This window comes from Salvia splendens, chromosome 14 (assembly GCF_004379255.2).
Source record: "Salvia splendens isolate huo1 chromosome 14, SspV2, whole genome shotgun sequence".
In the NCBI taxonomy this organism is placed as follows: Eukaryota; Viridiplantae; Streptophyta; class Magnoliopsida; order Lamiales; family Lamiaceae; genus Salvia; species Salvia splendens.
The window spans coordinates 26,022,702-26,042,626 of record NC_056045.1 but is presented as its reverse complement, the minus strand read 5'-3'; the positions used below and the strand labels follow the sequence as shown (position 1 = coordinate 26,042,626).

The 19,925-nt window shown below is 42.2% G+C and overlaps 1 protein-coding gene across 3 annotated transcripts; it reads left to right on the top strand.

The window, feature by feature from the left end:
* Positions 1 to 16,025: 16,025 nt before the first annotated feature.
* LOC121765226 (SNF1-related protein kinase catalytic subunit alpha KIN10-like) lies at positions 16,026 to 19,827 on the top strand. Of its 3 annotated transcripts, none has more exons than XM_042161283.1 (11): positions 16,026 to 16,149; positions 16,731 to 16,912; positions 17,095 to 17,279; positions 17,393 to 17,575; positions 17,685 to 17,816; positions 17,897 to 18,082; positions 18,460 to 18,549; positions 18,628 to 18,714; positions 18,933 to 19,043; positions 19,203 to 19,439; positions 19,529 to 19,827. In XM_042161283.1, the coding sequence occupies exons 2-11, from the start codon at positions 16,735 to 16,737 to the stop codon at positions 19,679 to 19,681; spliced, it is 1,542 nt and encodes a 513-aa protein (XP_042017217.1). In that variant the 5' UTR covers positions 16,026 to 16,149; positions 16,731 to 16,734; the 3' UTR covers positions 19,682 to 19,827. The 3 variants fall into 3 exon arrangements, with proteins under 3 accessions (XP_042017217.1, XP_042017218.1, XP_042017215.1); XM_042161284.1 differs by having other exon boundaries at positions 16,034 to 16,172; positions 18,628 to 18,711; XM_042161281.1 differs by having other exon boundaries at positions 16,034 to 16,172.
* The last annotated feature ends 98 nt before the right edge of the window (positions 19,828 to 19,925 follow it).

The following is a 19,925-nucleotide window of genomic DNA, read 5'->3' as shown; positions in this document are numbered from 1 at the left end:
GGCGGCCGAGGACACCGAGCCAGGCCGAGACGCCGATCCTTTTTCCGAACCTTTCCGAGCCAAGTGAGCCGTTTGCACAGTGAGGGTATGCCGGGGGTATGAGTGTTGCGTGTGTGTCGTGTGCGCGTCTTGAGTACGTTGTATGCGTGTCGGGGCGTGCGTGGTGTGTTTCGGACGTGTGTTTTGTGTGATTGACTTATAAGATGTTGTTAAGTGTGGTACGTGTAACGTGCTAGATGTCGAAATCATCCACGTAGGATTCATGCATTGTCGTTTAAACCCCGTCTTTCCTGATTCTAATTATGATACTTATTTATCTTTCAAAAGGGTGATCTTTTACGAGGAAATTGTGGTTGAAGAAGGAAACTGTTTAAAAGCTAAGCAATCGAGGTGGGCTTTTCTACCCTACTATTTTGTGGGTTATCTCAAATACGGACTCTGTTCCGGAAATGTTTATGGAGGTGAACTGTTTGTCTTGCCAATTGTTTTGTTTTGAAACCTATCTGAAGTGGTTTACCACATATGTTTAATCGAATTCGGGTCTGTTGGGCTGCGAACCCTCAGGCTAGTGTACACGAGATCGGGAGCCATCTGAGAGCAAGTTGGCCGGTCTAGTTGACCTGGGGTGTGGCCACGCCCCTTGTCACCCGTTGGATCAGATAGTGTATGATGGTGGGAATAAGGGTGGCAATATCTGAAAATGACTGCGCAGTCGAATTTATGAAATATGTTTTAGTGTACTTGGGTTATTTTCTTACACTTAAAACCCCAAGGTTACACTGTTATGGCATGACAAACTATGATTTTGGCGTGTGTCCACTGAGTGCAATAAGTACTCAGCCCCTGCATGTTGTTTTCTTAATGTGCAGGGTTGAGCGACGATGGGGATGACGGATGTTGAGCAATTTAAAGTCAAAATTGTGTTTTTTCTTTGCCTTTGGATGGTGTCGTGTCGTCATACCCGACATTATCTATCTCTTGGTCTTTTCCGCTGCTTTGTAATCGATACAATGTTTTCATTTAAACTCTGTTACTTTTTTAACTTTAGAAATGTCGCTACAGTACATGTTTTGAAGTGAACTTCCTCTAATTAAACGTTTCGGGTCGAGGTATTCTTGTTCTCCCCTTTCTTCCCCGCTTCTTTATTCCTCCCCTAGTCGCGGGTCCACCGTACTTCCTATCCTTAGGAAATGCGGGCGTGACAGAGAGTGGTATCAGAGCCTAGGTTTTCTTTCTGCTCTGGATCCAAGAGTCTTTTTCTGTTTTGAGTAAGTTTTCAAAAGTGTCATTGGCTCAACATCCGACTCATCGCACTCAACCTGAAATGAGGTAATGAAAATTTTGAATTTTTGGAAAGTATATGGAAGTGGAAGGAAATTGTGATTTTGGGTTTTGAAAATGATTTTTGGAAAGTAAGTAAATATTGATGCATGTGGAAGGGTACAAAGTGATGTGAAAAGTTGGAAATTATGAGAGTTATGAACTGTTTTTGTGTGTTGAATTTATATGAAAGCATGTGGCTGATGTGTGATGCTATGATGACGTGAATGTTGATGTGAGCTTTTACGTTGTGAATGTGTTGGCCTTTTGACTGATTGAACTTAGACGTGAGAGGTTTCACTAGTGCTTCTTGGACCTAATAGTAGATAAGGACTTATGGCCTTTGAACACCAACGGGTTGGAATTAGAACAGTGATACGTCTGCATACACATATCTCCCTCTTCTTCGGTTATGCACCCTTTGTTTTTATATGCGAGGCGATTGTTTCTGTTTTTTCTATAGATGGCGCGTATGTTCCGAACCCCGCGACGGAGTGATCGCGATAGACTTAGGGCACAGAGGGTGCTCAGAGAGTATAGAGTGTATCGAAAGAAGGATCACATACCGTTTGATTGAGTTCGTAGCGCACTTCGATACCCTCTGGAGGGCAGCTCAGGAGTTCGGAGTGACAGAGCTATGACGGCATTGAGAAGCTAATAGAATTGCTCCCTGACAGCTGGAAGGAGTGGGCTGAATGAAGAACGGCGAGGAGGGTACACGTGGCATGAGCCCGTTACCGATGACATGGTGGGCGACATGGCTGGCTTTCGGAAGGCCGTGTATTGTGCACTGGTTAGACTCTCGAGAGGAGCAGCCCCCACAGGATGTGCAAGAGGAATCGTTGTATCAGGACAAGTACGTGAGCATGTACGAGGATGAGCAAGGGTTTGAAGATGACTATGAGGAGGAACTCGAGGGGCTCCGCAAGGGAACCCCGAGGAGGACGATGACGAAGACCCGGAGGAAGAAGGCCTATGGATGAGGATGATCGAGTCGTAGCCTAGAAATAGAATAGTTGATGTCTTTTTAGTTTTGTTTTTAGTACGATCTGCTCTTGGGAAACAACGTTTGGACCTCTTTCTATTTAATGAGAATTTGATTTTGATATATATCCTATGTGTTGCATCTTACTACTTGAAGATTATGAGAAAATTTTGAGAAAGTGGTTTAATTTTGGATGAGAGTTGTAGTAACACTTTTTGGATTTGAATCAGAATGCCGCCAAGACGTGAACGTCGTCCACAAACAAGGACCCCCAACGCTGAGGCACCACCTCCACCACCACCTCCACCACCACCTCCACCCCCGCCTCAACAAGAAAGATTCATAGTTACGTTCTCCAGCAGGAATCCCCCTAAATTCGATGGACAGGGAGATCCCTCAAAGCCGAAGAGTGGATACGCGGCCCGAGCGTATTTCAGGGTCATGGAGTGCACAGATAGGGAGCGCATTGCTTGCGCCACCTTTCAACTATCAGGTGATGCGATTACTGGTGGGAGACTCGGCAAAGGACTATGAATCCTGCACGCCTGGAAGCGCTATCTTGGGAGGAGTTTAAAGTGGAGATTGATAACAAATATGTCCCAAAGACGTTACAGACGGGCCAAGGTGGTAGAATTCCACACGCTGTGAGCCAAAGGCCGAATGACTGTAACTGGAGTACGACCGAGCCCTCGCGAGCAGATGGCACGTTATGCGCCTGAGTTGATGGACACCGACGAGAAATGGGCGGTGAAGTTCCGGGCCGGGCTCAGAGATGAGATAAAGGCCGCATTGGCTTGTCGAGGAGAACTCTCCTACTCGGAGATCTTGACTTGTGCACTGGACGTGGAAGATGCACTCCCTAAACCAAAAGTGGTGGCGACAACAAACGCGACACCCCTACAAGCTCAGTCAGGTCATCAAGAGAAGAGGAGGTGGGATGGTGATCACACTCAGTATGGTGGCAAGAGGCCACAACACATGAAGAACCCACCCTACAATGGCGGGAGACAGAATACCTATCACCCGAGGGCAAGCTTTCTCGCGAGGAACCCTCAATGTGGAAGATGCTTCAAAGTACCACACCGGAGAGTGTCGAGACCCTAGATGCTTTCAGCTGTGGTGGAAGTGGCCCATTACTTCCGAAGTTGCCCAAATAAGAACATGGGAACGGGGCGAGACAGAACCAGTTAGGCTTCCGTCCACCATCCCAGGCACTACCTGCACCTCAACCCGCAACAACGCCGCCAAGGACTGCCGTCGCAAGCAAGAGCCTACGCCTTGAAGGGAGGAAGCAGCCGGCAAACGGGAAAGAAAGAAACCTTTGGGCAAGGAAACTTGGCAGGGTATGGGCACACTTCTCAACACGCCTATAGTTGTCTTGTTTGATACGGGTGCATCGCATTCCTTTATATCAACTCTTGTGTGGATACATTAGGATTACCTACTGTTAAGACCGAAACCACTATGAGTGTGACCTCACCTGTAGGCGGGACTATAGATATCTCCCGATCTTGTGCGTGTGTGTGTGAACTTTGGAATAGGTGAACTCAGTTTGTTGGCTCATAATTTACAAGTAATGACGATGGGTAGCGTAGACATAATCTTGGGTATGGATTGGTTAGCGGAGAACCACGTACCCTTCATTGTAGAGAAAGGGAAATTTCGTTTGAAACCCCAGGAAAGAGCCGACGAGGTTTTACGAATCTCAATGAACCGACGCAAGTCCATTGTCTCCGCGCTGCAAGCCACTACAATGATGAGGAAGGGATGTCCAGCGTACCTTGTTTATTTGAATGGGGAGGAGAATAAAGAACAGGAAGAGAAGATAGAAGATGTGGCGATAGTGAGTGAATATCCCGATGTCTTCCCGATGCATTGCCGGGACCCCCACCCGACAGGCAAGTAGAATTCACGATCGATCTGGAGCCCGGATCGGCACCAATATCCAACGGCACCCCTTTAGGATGGCGCCAAAAGAGTGTGGAGGAGCTTAAGGTTTGCAACTACAAGAGCTACTGGAATTGAGATTCATTAGACCTAGCATGTCCCCATGGGGAGCACCAGTGTTGTTTGTGAAGAAGAAGGATGGAACGATGAGGATGTGCATCGACTATCGAGAGCTAAACAAACTGACGCTTGAAGAACAAGTATCCACTACCAAGGATAGACGACTTGTTTTGACCAACTTCGAGGGGCAGGAGTCTTCTCTAAGATGGATTTTGAGGTCTGGGTACCATCAACTGAGGGTTCGGCGGAAGAAGATTGTACCCAAGACAGCTTTTCGAACAAGGCTATGGTCATTATGAGTTCGTTGTGATGCCTTTTGGACTGACGAACGCCCCGGCAGTGTTCATGGACTCTTATGAACCGCGTGTTCCATCCATATTTGGACTAGTTTGTCCTAGTTTCATCGATGATGTGCTCGTTTACTCAAAGAACGTGGAGGAGCACAAAGCGCACTTGAGAACCGTCCTAGCAACTCTAAGGGACGAGAACTATATGCCAAGTTCAGTAAATGCGAGTTTTGGCTCAAGGAAGTGAATTTTCTTGGACATGTAGTAACCTTCAGATGGGATTCGTGTAGACCGGCCAAGGTGGAAGCGGTTGTACAGGAATGGAAAGTCACCTTCTACACAAAATGAAATCGAAGCTCTTAGGACTGGCAGGGGCTATTATCGAAGAGATTCATTGAGGGATTCTCGAAGATAGCAAGGCCAATGACACAACAACTGAAAAAGGGAGTCAAGATGAATTGGACACCAGAATGTGAGGCGAAGCTTTCAGTTGTTGAAGGAGAAATTGACCACCGCCACCAATTCTAGCTGTGCCGGAGTCAGGGACTGACTATGCGGTGTATACGGATGCGTCGAAGGTGGGACTGGATGTGTGCTTATGCAGAAGGGGAAGTGATTGCATATGCATCGAGGCAATTGAAGCCCCCATGAGCTGAACTATCCGACACATGACTTAGAACTGGCAAGCCGTGGTACATGCACTGAAGATTGGAGGACATCATCTCTATGGAGTCCGTTGTGAGGATATATACGGACCATAAGAGTCTAAAGTACTTCTTTGAGCAAAAGGAGTTGAACATGCGCCAACGTAGATGGCCTCGAGTTGGTTGAAGGACTACGATTGTGGTATAAACTACCATCCGGGAAAAGGCAAAACGTAGTGCCGATGCTCTTAGTAGGAAGTCTCAATCTCAGCTGGCCACATTTCTTACTATCGAGGAGAGTCTAATCAAGAGTTCAGTAAGATGCGGTTGGAAGAGTAGTGAGAATGCCCGAGACTGTGGAAGGAATAGTAGCCACGTTGGTGATGGAACCCGACTTAAGAGCCAGGAATTGTGGAAACTCAACGGCGAGATACGTTATTAGAGAAGATTCGCTCAGAAGTGAGGGCGGGTGAACTCGGAAACTTTCGTGAGGCAGCGGATAATGGTCTCACATACAAGGGAAGGTTGTGTGTGCCTAAGGATGAAGGCCTGAGGATCGAAATCATGAGAGAAGCACATGAAACACCATACGCTGCTCACCCAGGAAGCACCAAGATGTATCAGGACATGAAGAGGCAATTTTGGTGGAACGGTATGAAAAAGCATGTTGCGGCATTTGTGGAGAGATGCCTAGCATGTCAACAAGTAAAGGCGCTACACCAACGGCCCTATGGGAGATTGCAACCCCTTGAGATTCCAGAATGGAAGTGGGAACATATTGCAATGGACTTTGTGACAGGACTGCCAAAATCCCAGCGAGGAAACACTGTGATTTGGGTGATTATAGATCGTCTCACCAAATCTGCTCATTTTGTACCGGTTCGTGCTACCTATGGATCCAACGAGTTGGCTAAGATATATGTGCGAGAGATTATACGCTTGCATGGAGTACCAGCGACAATTACATCCGATCGCGATGCCAAATTTACCTCTAGGTTTTGGACGGCCTGCAGCGCGAGTTGGGGACTAAGTTGAATTTTAGTACTGCCTTCCACCCACAAACCGATGGGCAGTCAGAGAGAACGATTCAAGCCTTAGAGGATATGCTGCGAGCCGTGGTGCTAGATCGAGGTGTAGGTTGGGAAGAAGTGTTGCCATTGGTTGAGTTCGCGTACAACAATAGTTACCAGGCGACGATCAAGATGGCTCCATACGAGGCATTGTATGGAAGGAAGTGTAGATCGCCACTTTATTGGGATGAAGTGGGTGAGAGAAGAAGATTCTCGGACCAGACTCTATAGAGGAGATGATAGAGATTGTCCGACAAATCCGTGGGAGGATCAAGGAGGCACAGGATCGACAGAAATCATATGCGGATGTTCGAAGGACCGATTTACAATTTGAAGTCGGAGAAAAGGTCTTTCTGAAAGTTTCCCCTTCTAAAGGAATAATGCGTTTTGGAGTGAAAGGAAAGCTGGGACCCCGATTTATCGGGCCGTACGAGATTTTGGATAGAGTCGGCGTGGTAGCATACAGATTGGCCCTACCACCAAGCTTTGGGAATGTGCACAACGTCTTCCATGTGTCACAATTGAGGAAGTACGTGTTTGACCCCGCACACATAGTTCACCAAGAAGAGATGATGGTCCTAAATCCCGATCTAAGTTATGAGGAGAAGCCCGAGGCCATTTTGGATCGAAGGGTGCAAGAATTGAGGAATAAGTCAATTGTTTCGGTGAAAGTACGGTGGAGGAATCATGGGGTCGAAGAAGCAACATGGGAATTAGAAGATAAGATGAGAGAGAAGTTTCCGGAGCTGTTTGAGTGATCTAGACAATTTCGAGACGAAATTTTGTTAAGGTGGGAGGAATGTAATATCCGAAAGTTTATAATTTTTTTTTTTATTTCTTTTTACTTAATGGATGTTTTGTGTAATATATGGTGTGGAAAATCTTAATTGATTTATATTATTGTTGTGGATGTGATATTATTTACCTAAGCTTTTTGTAAAGGGGGATAATTAATTAAGTCATGGGTTAAATTACTCCTAATTAATTAATTTCTTTCCTCTCCTCTCCTCTCTTTTTTTCGAAAACCCTCCCCCTCTCCCACAAATTTCTCAACCTCCCCACTCCCACAACAACCGTTACTCTCTCTTTCTCTCATCTCTCTCTCTCCTCTCTCTCCCTCATCATCGTTTTCTCTCCTCTCTCTCTCGCTATCGTCCTCGCCGGTAAGTTCTCCCTCCTTCTCCCTCTCGGTTCTCTTTCCTCTCACTCCCTCTCATTTATTTCTTGGTTTCGTCAAGGTATCTCTCTCGTACCGAATTTGGAAGCGGAGTAGGGAAAGCTTTTGACTACGTTTGAACTATCCGGGAAAGGTAACCCAAGACCCTAACTCTTAATAATTTCGAAAAAAACATGCAAGTAGGACGTTTTTGGATGGTTTAGATGCTGAATAGGTTTTGTGGCTATGTGTTGGTGTTGAACATGTTTTTGGTGATAATGACAGTGGGTTCCGACCCCTTTTGACTGAGCAAACGATCTCTTTTTGATACGAATTTTTAACTGTATAAACTTGGATGTGTCTTGGGTGTGGTGTGTAAATTTCAGCTTCTTTGGAGGTCTGGTGATTTTTAATGATTTTTGTAAGTGAACTGCGCTTTTCTGATGGATGTATGTTTTTGGGTGATGTATTTATGTGCAATGGGTGTGAATCTGAGTGTGTGGTCTTTGGGATGTATGTGGGTGTGTTTGGCCAAGAGATGGCTCGGGGAAAACAGCGTTTGGTTCGGGTGGTTTGTGTGTGTTGGCCGAGAGTTTTGGGGTTCGGCCTAGGGCAGTGTTGTGGGGAGTTTTGAAGGTTTGATCTCATGTTTTCGGGTGTGTTTTGGGTTGTGGAATGTGTGTTGTGATTGTCGTATAAGGTTTGAGAATCGTTGGTTGGGGGAAAGTTTGTGTGCACGTGATCGAGCCAGCGGCCGAGACGCCGAGCCAGATGTCGGGCCAGGTGCCGAGCCAATGCCGAGACAGGTGCCGCGCCAGTGCCGAGCCAGATGCCGAGCCAGTGCCGAGCCAGGCGCCGAGACGGGAGGCCGAGACCGGTGCCGAGCCAGGCGGCCGAGAGAGGGCGGCAGAGGTGCCGAGCAGGCGGCCGAGACGGTGCGGCCGAGGTGCCGAGCCAGGCGGCCGAGACGGTCGGCCGAGGTGCCGAGCCAGGCGGCCGAGACGGTCGGCCGAGGTGCCGAGCCTGGCGGCCGAGACAGTCGGCCGAGGGTGCCGAGCCAGGCAGCCGAGACGGTCGGCCGAGACACCGAGCCAGGCGGCGAGACAGCCGGCCGAGGTGCCGAGCCAGGCGGCCGAGACACCGAGCCAGGCCGAGACGCCGATCCTTTTTCCGAACCTTTTCCGAGCCAAGTGAGCCGTTTGCACAGTGAGGGTATGCCGGGGGTATGAGTGTTGCGTGTGTGTCGTGTGCGCGTCTTGAGTACGTTGTATGCGTGTCGGGTGCGTGCGTGGTGTGTTTCGGACGTGTGTTTTTGTGTGATTGACTTATAAGATGTTGTTAAGTGTGCGTACGTGTAACGTGCTAGATGTCGAAATCATCCACGTAGGATTCATGCATTGTCGTTTAAACCCCCGTCTTCCTGATTCTAATTATGAACTTATTTATCTTTTCAAAAGGTGATCTTTTTACGAGGAAATTGTGGTTGAAGAAGGAAACTGTTTAAAAGCTAAGCAATCGAGGTGGGCTTTTCTACCCTACTATTTTGTGGGTTATCTCAAATACGGACTCTGTTCCGGAAATGTTTATGGAGGTGAACTGTTTGTCTGCCATTGTTTTGTTTTGAAAACCTATCTGAAGTGGTTTACCACATATGTTTAATCGAATTCGGGGTCTGTTGGGCTGCGAACCCTCAGGCTAGTGTACACGAGATAGGGAGCCATCTGAGAGCAAGTTGGCCGGTCTAGTTGACCTGGGGTGTGGCCACGCCCCTTGTCACCCGTTGGATCAGATAGTGTATGATGGTGGGAATAAGGGTGGCAATATCTGAAAATGACTGCGCAGTCGAATTTATGAAAATGTTTTAGTGTACTTGGCGTTATTTTCTTTACCACTTAAAACCCCAAGGTTTACACTGTTATGGCATGACAAACTATGATTTTGGCGTGTGTCCACTGAGTGCAATAAGTACTCAGCCCTGCATGTTGTTTTCTTAATGTGCAGGTTGAGCGACGATGGGGATGACGGATGTTGAGCAATTAAAGTCAAAATTGTGTTTTTTACTTTGCCTTTTGGATGGTGTCGTGTCGTCATACCCGGCATTATCTATCTCTTGCGTCTGTTCCGCTGCTTTGTAATCCGATACAATGTTTTCAATTAAACTCTGTTTACTTTAACTTTAGAAATGTCGCTACAGTACTTTGTTTTGAAGTGAACTTCCTCTAATTAAACGTTTCGGGTCAAGTATTCTTGTTCTCCCCTTTCTTCCCCGTTTCTTTATTCCTCCCCTAGTCGCGGGTCCACCGTACTTCCTATCCTTAGGAAATGCGGGCGTGACAGTTCTCGTCGTCCGTCCACCTCCTCCGTACCTCCTCCTCACCCGGCTGCGACGACTCGCCGACCTTCTTCTTGCCCTTCTTCTTTGGGGCGCCACGCCCCGGCACTGCCCCCCCCCTTGAACTAGAGTCTCCGGAGCTCCGAGAGTATCAAACCCCAACTCATCTAAGGAGAAACTATCAAACCCCAAGGGTGTTTGGGTCGATGTGTGCGAAGACCCAGTCGAAAAATCAAAACTGGGGCGATAGACATCCCCCGCCGTCGCCGGGGACCCCCCAGGAGTCCCCCTGTGTAGCCGGTACGACCCCCGGAGTCCCCTGTGTAGCCGGTACGACCCCCGGAGTCCACTGTGTCGCCGATGCTCCCCCGGGCATCATCTGCATCCCGGGTACCCACCCCGGTGTATCGGCGGGAACCCCCCCGGCGGACTCCCCCCCCATTGGGGCCCCGGGCATCATCTGCTGCCACGGGTACATGTTGTAGTACCCGGGCACCTGACCCCATCCACTTCCCACAGGGATCGTCGGAGTTTGTGGACCCGCTACTCCCGGAACTAGGCTCGTTGTTGAGATCCATTTCCCGTTGTTGATCTTGAACAGAATTAAGATAGAGAGAGACTCGTTAAACAACGTGGTTGCGAATGAAAATGACGAGCAAGCGCGTATATATAGTGTTTCGGAAAAAAAAATTAATTTTCGCGCTAGGCGGTGCGCTGGGCGATCCGGGCGCTGCAATAGCGCCGAACGGACCCCCCCAGCCGGACCGCCCAGCGCCACGCGACCGCCCAGCGCTGCGCGGTTTCTCTCTCCAATCGCCGCTGGGCGGCTGCAATAGATCGCCCAGCGAACCGCCCAGCGCCGCCCAGCGCCGGCGCTCGGCTGGGCGGTCGATGGCGCTATTGTGGATGGCCTAAATTGTTACTAAAAATGAAAAGAGTGCAAATAACTTGGGACGCCCAGAAAGGAAATAAGTGCAAGTAGTGCGGGACGGAGGGAGTACTATAGATTGAAAATTGAAGACATTTGAAATGTCAATTGCAAATTTTCGGTGGGTGGTATTTTGACTTTGTTTAGGACAATAGTACTACTTTGGTTGGTCTCTCAACTTAATGAATTACTTTATGCTAAGCTTTTATTAACGCTTTCCTTTAATATAAGTAATATATGAATTGGGTCAACCAGTTTTCTGATTACCTAATCCAAAAAGCGTTGATTACGCCATACCACTTTTTATAAACGTGTTGTATTGCAATCTTCACCGATTTCAAGACCCATTTTTGTCTCGAATCTTGTCGAAATCTGCCTACTTTTGTTGTGTGTTACATAGTTTTGAGCAATACACAGATGATTGATTATGTAATAAACAAACAAATGTCCAATTTGATCAATATAACAATTAGATGGCAATCACTTCAGTCTTAGGTTGGATATATACCAGCCAATAAAAATTTAGAGCACAAAAGATTTACATTATATAAGATTGTCTTACGAAATCAAGATATGTAGGATGATACTTATGAAATTTTGTTCATAGTCAAATTTGAATTCAATTCAGGATAATAAACAGAAATATGACATTAAGAGAGAATATTAATTACCTTATGTTGAAAATTTTCACTTTTAACATTACTCTTTTGAAAGTATGGGTTAATAGCACTTTTAAATATGCAATTTATAAATGAGAAGTAGCTAGATGTGATAACATTTTAACATTGAAGTCCTTAATAGAGGAAGTGTGCCAACTATTATAGTTAATATATATCTACATATATGTGGGGGCAAAGAATAAAAGGTGACATTGAAAAGCATAATATTGGTGTGTGAGAATAATTAAGAATATTATAATCATGCTGGAGTTCCAAATTCCAATCTTGCCTTGAACTGCTAGCAAAGATAATCAAATACTCTATATATTTGGATGGAACGTGACAAATTTTAATATCAATGACTCTACTAATTCGTTAGAGGTGTGATTCTTTGCTAATTTTATAAGTTGTAACTCTGTAATTTATCAAAGCAGTGTATTAAAATATAAATATGTTGACATTGAAATATCAACATAAACTTAGTTGATTATTTTAGTACCCTGTATTGACATTAATATTTAAAATGTTCAACATAATATATTAAAAATGTCAACATAATTATGTTGACATTTTTAATATACTGGTTGATGAATTAACAAGTTAGCAATTAAAAAATTATAACGCACCCGTATCTGTGGAACCTAAAAATGGTCTTAAATATACTAGGCCTTGTTGTCTTGGTCTGAACTCAGTAGTATTTTATAATTACAATTGTTAAGTCTAACTAATAATATTGAGAACTAATCCTACATTACTAAACACTTCCGTTAATTCAAAATCAAGTGAAATCATGTTGATTTAGTAATTGAACTATAGTGATGAACAAATATAATTTAAAGCAGTAGCTATATAGATGAAATCGTTTTCGCTGTATTTTATCCGTAGCGTGATGAGCTAAAATAATTAATGCCTTCTATTATGAGTATTATTTTATTGTTATTTTTGTTGTGATGATAGATACAAACTTAAAGATTTCATTACTTAATTATCATATTTAGCATAAAAGATTTGTGTCTGAGTAAATGTACACACACAAATAGTATTAGAACACGAGCTGGAGAAAATATTAGATTTATTATTTGTCTTATTCTGGAAATATAAACAATGCATTGTTCTTTATTCTTTATGTTACTACCATAGCATATAAGCATTGCACAACCTACTATATTCTTTTTTATATAATATATTTGACAGCTTGGTTTGAATTTCTAACAGAAGACGACGACGAATCACTAATTAAAGTAATAACTTTGGATTATGTTTTGCACCAACTAATTAAAATCGTGAACAGTTTAGATCCATCTATTGATTGAAATATTATCTACCGACAAATCTGGACGATTATGAAATGATAAGGCCTCATTTCAATTTTGTTTTATAGCACGGTTATTTTTTAAGCTAAACCTAACATAATACTTAAAAAGATGAGAATGAAAAATAAATGGAAGAAATAAAATTAGCAGTTTAAGTCTGATTCACTTCATTGATAAATACATTGATGAATTTATTCACTATATTATTCCTGACAAATTATCAATATACATTGAAGAACTAATAAATTGTTGCTAGTTTGGTTAGCAGATAAAGAAAATGCTGGTTTTAGATAGACAAATTAAATGCGTTAAATTAATATCAAGCTTTAATCAGACAATATTAATTAAAATCAAACAAGAACAAAGACTTGAATCGACATCCCATCTTCTTGAAAATAAACCTTTGCAGCTGCAGCTTCAAATCACATCATAATATTAGTATTGAACTTCCACAATGAATTATTAACAACTGTTTTATTATGCCATATTCGAATTTTGTTAAATGCGAATAATAATTGACAAAAAAAATCACCAAGTTATGTACGGTGAAACCAACAAGGATTGGCGCAACCTCCGGTGCACACGAATCTGACCCGACATGAACATGTCCCGGACATTATTATGAACTCGTTTAAAATGTACTAACAAATATCGTAGTCACGTAGTGTTAAACAGCCTAGTTTTTTATTTTCATGTGTAATTGACGTAGATTTTCGACTTGCCCAGCTAGGCAACACGGGTATGATTTTTGTAGTCTAAATGTCACTATAAACCCTTTAAAAATGTTAGAGCTTGATTTGCCAATATACTTACGTTACTACATACATCTAAAATTCATAGAGTATTAAATGGGTAGTATTTATTCAAACAAAAACTTATCTGACATTCTTGATTTTCACTATACAAATAAACTATTAAATCGTTTCGAATTTGTTCATCAATATATATTATTGGGTTGCACACAATAGGCTTCATCAGAATTATAAAACATGAAATTGGCCACTATATTTGGGCTTCATATTGGGCTTTACATTGTTTAGTTTTCGTAATAGACCTCATTTTAGCCCATTAGCTATCTACAATTTCATTGGAACTAAAATATAGATACACTCAAAACCTTGATATAGTACAACGAAAATGACATGCTTTCTCGTATGCAATAAACTGCATGTCAATCATTATCATGTTACTGTTAACTAAGTTTGATTAAGACCTATGTTATCAATATTATCCTAACCATGGATCAAACCTTTCCTTTATTACTACCTTCGTCCCACATTGAGCGTCACATTTAGTGTGGACACGAATTTTAAGAAATATAAAGAAAAATGAGTGAATAAGTTAGTGGATTATAGGTCTCATTTATATATATTAGATTTATAATAAAATGTGAGTAGAATTGATTGATGAAATGTGAGGTCTACTTATCATTTATGGTTTAAAAGTGAAATGTGACTCTTATTGTAGGACGGGCCAAAATGGCAAAATGTGACACTTAATGTGAGACGGAGGTAGTATGTTATACTTATCATTATCACGTGTCTATAGAAACGAGTCCAACTAATTTGCCTCTTTCTAGTTATTCTAGTTATTATCGATTATAATTTGACAATCGTTTTGTCACTAATTGTAGCTAGAACCAATGTGCACATTGTTTAAAATAGTACACATCATTCATCCACTAGCCACGTAGAGCCGACTAGACAGCCTATGCTTATGTGGCGGCATGTTATCACATTGTTAATATTAGGGGGTCCACTATAAGGTGGACACGCCCAATAGCTCCGCCCCAATTTGTGTCCATAGCCCCGGATTTTGTCCATAGTCCCAAAATTCTATTTCCGCCACTATAGTGGACACCTCCAATAGCCCCCAAATTTATAATCAACTTTCATTTTATTAATGTTTCAAGTAATACGAAAAAATTTATCGGGATATAAGTACGTAGACGAAGTCGACTATACGAATTAAGAATAAAAATAAAATTTAACTTTAAATTAAAATACAAATTAAAATAAAATTAAAATTAAACACACTAATTTAAAATTAAAATTAAAAGTACACACTACATTAAAATTTGTATAGATGTTGTATTGGAATGGTGTGAAAATAATGAATGGAGTGGGGTGTTATTTATAGGTGAATTGAAGTGTAAAAAAAAAAAAATCGGAAAATCGCCAGCCGCGGCGGTTGTCCTCCGCTATAGGAGGCGCGGCTATAGGGACGCACGCCGCATCCTCGCCCCGCACGCGGCTATCCTGCATCCGCCGCCTCCCTCCCCCCTCGCCGCGTCCACCTCCGAGGCGGACACCCCCCTCACTATGATAGCCGCGCCTTTCTCCCCCCTCCGCCCCAATCGCGGCGACCGCCGCGGCGTGTCCATAGTGGACACTCTTAATTAACTTTATATATAATCAACATGTAGTGTAATACCATAATTTTGTTAGGATCGTCGACTGCCAACATTAGTTTGATATTGTCCGCTTTGGGTCAAGCCCGCACGGATTTGTTTTTGGGTCACTCCCAAAAGGCCTCAAACTAATTTGGGTTGGACAGGAATTATATACACCTTCCAACTTCCCTTACTCATCCGATGTGGGACGGGTTTGTAACCCAACAAACCTCCCCTCAAACCGAGACCACATCGGGAACGCAGTTGACACGAACATGGGTCGTTCCAGCCCTGGCCCCTGGGTCATCCTGGGCCCGACTCTAACCCGAGTCCTTCAGGGCCCGACCCTAACCGGGGCTCATCCAGGCACAACCCATAGCCACCTGGGCTCTGATACCACTTGTTAGGATCGTCGACTGCAACATTAGTTTGATATTGTCCGCTTTGGGTCAAGCCCGCACGGATTTGTTTTTGGGTCACTCCCAAAAGGCCTCAAACTAATTGGGGTTGGACAGGAATTATATACACCTTCCAACTTCTCTTACTCATCCGATGTGGGACGGGTTTGTAACCCAACAAATTTCATATTATATGATAAAAGAATCATTTAATTTTTATCCTGTAAAAACACTTCTTATCCATTCATGAAAATAGTTATGTTTTCTTTCTAAAGAAGATTTCATTTTTCACTAAAATACTTTAATTATTTTTTTCTTTATTTTTCTATTTATTAATTTCTATTAAAATTCATACTAGTATTATCTATAATTAAGATTATTTTTATTGACCAATTTAGTTTGAACTCATTTAATTATGTAAAGACGCATTGAAAAACAAAGACGATGAGAAATAGTGAGTCAGCGCCAGCATATCCATCTCTCTCTTAATCTTCTCTAAAAGCATATCCATATCTCTCTTAATCTTCTTAATCTAAACCCAATTGCTTCCTTTTTTTTTATCTATTTTTCACTCTTACTGATCTCTCCATTCTCTTGTAAATCTGCTCTCTCCTTAAATTCAATATTACAACTGCGTTGAACAGATATTGTTTTACATGTAAGTCTCCTGCTTAATCAGAGGTGATTTCTAACTAAAAATCGGGGTTTTACAGTTGATCTGCCACTCCAATTTTCTGAAAATGCATTTGCAAATGGCAATCTTTTCTTCGTCGTATAGTTTAGTTGGATGTCCATTGTTTCAAATCCAAATAGTATGATTTGCAGATCGATTTTGTGATCAATTGGATTTGTATTTTTGGTTACTAGAAGCAGAGTATTTGCAGACTATATCTGCCCCAACTTTGAAGTGCATAAGAATCAGGGTTGCAGTTGATTTTTAAAAAAATTATGTTGCTCTCAGCTTCCAAACTATGCGAATTTTCACATCGTATTGGATATATAGCTGAGGAGTTTGTTGATAGGTCATAGGTGCTATGATACAACAATATAGATTGTTTTTTCACACGTATTTAGCTCAATTAGCTTTTACTAGTATACTCTAGTAATTGTGTTTTAGTACACCTAGCATTTAGCTCACTCATGGAATGTTTTGTGCCTGTTTTAATTTCGGAGAACATAATTGCATTAGGACTTCTGAGAAGTATTATTAGTCTCAGTTAATTGTTATTGTTTCTATAGAAACATGGAGGCTGAAGGTGGGGCTGCGGATGCACTTCGGAGGAACTACCGACTTGGGAAAACGCTTGGGCATGGCTCCTTTGGAAAGGTCAAAATTGCAGAACATGTTCGGACGGGGCATAAGGTGGCCATTAAAATCATCAATCGTCGGAAGATGGGGGGTCCTGAGATGGAAGAAAAGGGTAAAAACATTTGCTTCATTTAGAACAATAAAAGATTGTAAGACTTTCTTGTTGCGGGGCAGAGGAGATGCTTTTTCTAGTTTCTCGAGTTTGGTGCTATTATGTTTGCATTTTGGCATTACCCTTTCATTTTATGAGCTAAAGTGTTCTATAGCTTTCTAAGAGTCAGTGGTGTTATGCAGTGAGAAGAGAAATAAAAATATGCCGATTGTTTGTGCATCCACATGTGATCCGCCTCTATGAGGTTATAGAGACACCAACAGATATATATGTCATCATGGAGCACGTGGTGAAAGGAGAGCTCTTTGATTATATTGTGGAAAGGGGCAGGTTGCAAGAAGATGAAGCTAGACACTTTTTTCAGCAGGTAGAATTCTCTGTGTTTTTTTGGTCTCTTATTGCTGACTTGCACGTGCAGACGATGTGTTAAGTTTATTTCAGTCAATACATTGTGCTGAATTCTATTTGTGTCTTTGGCAGATTATCGCGGGAGTGGAGTTTTGCCATAGAAACATGGTCGTTCATCGTGACCTTAAGCCAGAGAACTTGCTTTTAGATGGGAAAGGCAATGTGAAGGTAGCTGATTTTGGATTAAGCAACATTATGAGGGATGGGCATTTTCTAAGAACAAGTTGTGGAAGCCCAAACTATGCTGCACCTGAGGTTGTACAATTAGCATGCTTTTAAATATAAAATAATATTGCTCTCGTAATAATATTGTGCCATGATGCTTTTTATTAACGCTAATTTAGTTAATGGGAGCTTATTGCAGGTTGTTTCTGGAAAACTTTATGCTGGGCCTGAAGTGGATGTTTGGAGCTGCGGTGTAATTTTGTATGCTCTTCTTTGTGGGGCTCTTCCTTTTGATGATGAAAACATTCCCAATCTCTTCAAGAAAATAAAGGTATCTGTCGTAAATGTTTCCCGGAGCTTACAATGTTCGAGACAGAGATCATTATATAAGTAACTTTTGATAAATTTTAGAGTGGAATGTACACTCTTCCAAGCCACTTGTCTGCTGGAGCTCGTGATTTGATTCCAAGAATGCTGGTGGTGGACCCTTTGAAGAGGATAACTACTCATGACATACGAAAACATCCTTGGTTCAAAGTAAATCTTCCTCGCTATTTAGCTGTCACCCCACCCAATGCAACGGAACATCTAAAAAGGGTAACTTATTTGTCCAAAACTCTCTAGTGCTCATTGGTTTGATCTTATGACCGATGAGATGAAACATTTTTATGATTTAACATTTAAAAATACTATGTCCTCCAACTGTTCTTTGACTATGCATCTAGCTTCTTTTTTTTTCTTATTTTTACTTTGTAGAACTTTGATATGCATTATCCTATGCATAACATCTTGTTTAGCAACTACAATTTAGTTTGTTTAAGCAATCAGTTGACAAGTGACGACGTCTAACATCTTGTTTGCCAAGAAACGTTTGGAGTTACATTTCTATTATGCTTCCAGACGCTGACCACAGATATCAAGTTTCCCAATTCATGTGCACCGGTAATACTGATGCAGTCTGATTATGCTTGCAGCTTGATGATGAGATCATTCAAGAAGTTCTTAGATTAGGATTTCAGAGGGGCCAGCTTATTGATTCACTGCAGAGCAGGCTGCAAAATGATGTAAACAACTACATAAATATCTGAATTATTTTAATCCTAAACCTTATAAATTGTTAATATTATGGTCTTATGCTGCAGGGTACTGTTGCATATTATCTACTATTGGACAAGCGGTTCCCCAATGCAACTGGCTACCTCAGTGCTAGCATCCAAGAGTCCACGGTAGTCATATCTTTTTCTCTTTTGCATATGTATATGGAACTTATTATTCTCTGCAAACATTTTTCAAAGTTTTGCATTTTTCAAGAGTCCACGGTTTATATTTTATGCATGTCATAGATGGTGATGCTTATGTAATTAACAGACTGCACTTGCTAAATATTTACTGAAATTTGTGTTAAATTATATTTCATGCATGGAAATTTGTTCATCTCTTCTTTCAGGAAATTTATTCTTCGGGACCTTATTCAGATCCTAATGCACAAGCCTTTCCAGTTGACGGGAATTCATCACCCTGGATCTCAAGAAAGAAGCAATGGGCTGTTGGAATACAGGTTAAAATTATGAACTTGAATGTGTTTTTACTTGTGTTTGCGAACAGGCGTACACACGAAACTTGCACTCACCCAAATATTTTAGTAACAAGCATATATAGTTCTAGTAGTAGTACATTTGGTCATGTGCCATAGTTCTCACGTTTGCTACTTTTCCAGTCCCCAGCACGTCCAGGTGAAATAATGACCCAGATTCTCGGAGCTTTGCAAGTTTTAAACGTCAGGTGGAAGAAGGTCGGGCACTATAACATGAAATGCCTCTTCACTCGCAGCATTCACAACCTAGACAGCAGTTCCACTAGTAACTACATGAATGGCAACCATTATGCTAATGGCACAACTTCCATCAGCACAAATGGATCGCAACCAAGCTCTGCTGTGAAGTTCGAAATACAGGTTGGCTTATTCGAGATATTTCTATATACATAGGTATATCAGGATGCACATCCTGATAATAATATCGCTTTTATTCTATGTGATGACAGCTTTACAAAACCAGCGAAGTGGAGTATGTGCTTGATCTACAGAGGCTCAGTGGTCCTGTGTTCCTCTTCTTGGATTTCTGCGCCTATTTCATGATGCGGCTTGAGTTCATTAGTATGTTAACTTCCGACAAAAAGTTTGTAACGTCGATGTAGATATTAGTACGATTTGGCAAGGTTATACCACTTGTTAGGATTTTATTGCAAAAAATTATAACTGGCCTTTGTATATACTATTTGCGAGTATTTTTTGTGTATAACACTCACAGCCTTGGGTGACTACGTGAATACTTTTCGTAAAATTCATTGCAAACTCAAATATAAAATGCAAGAAGCATTACAACGGTTGAAATCTTGTTATGTTTATGATATTACAATCGACTTAAACAGTAATCTTGAT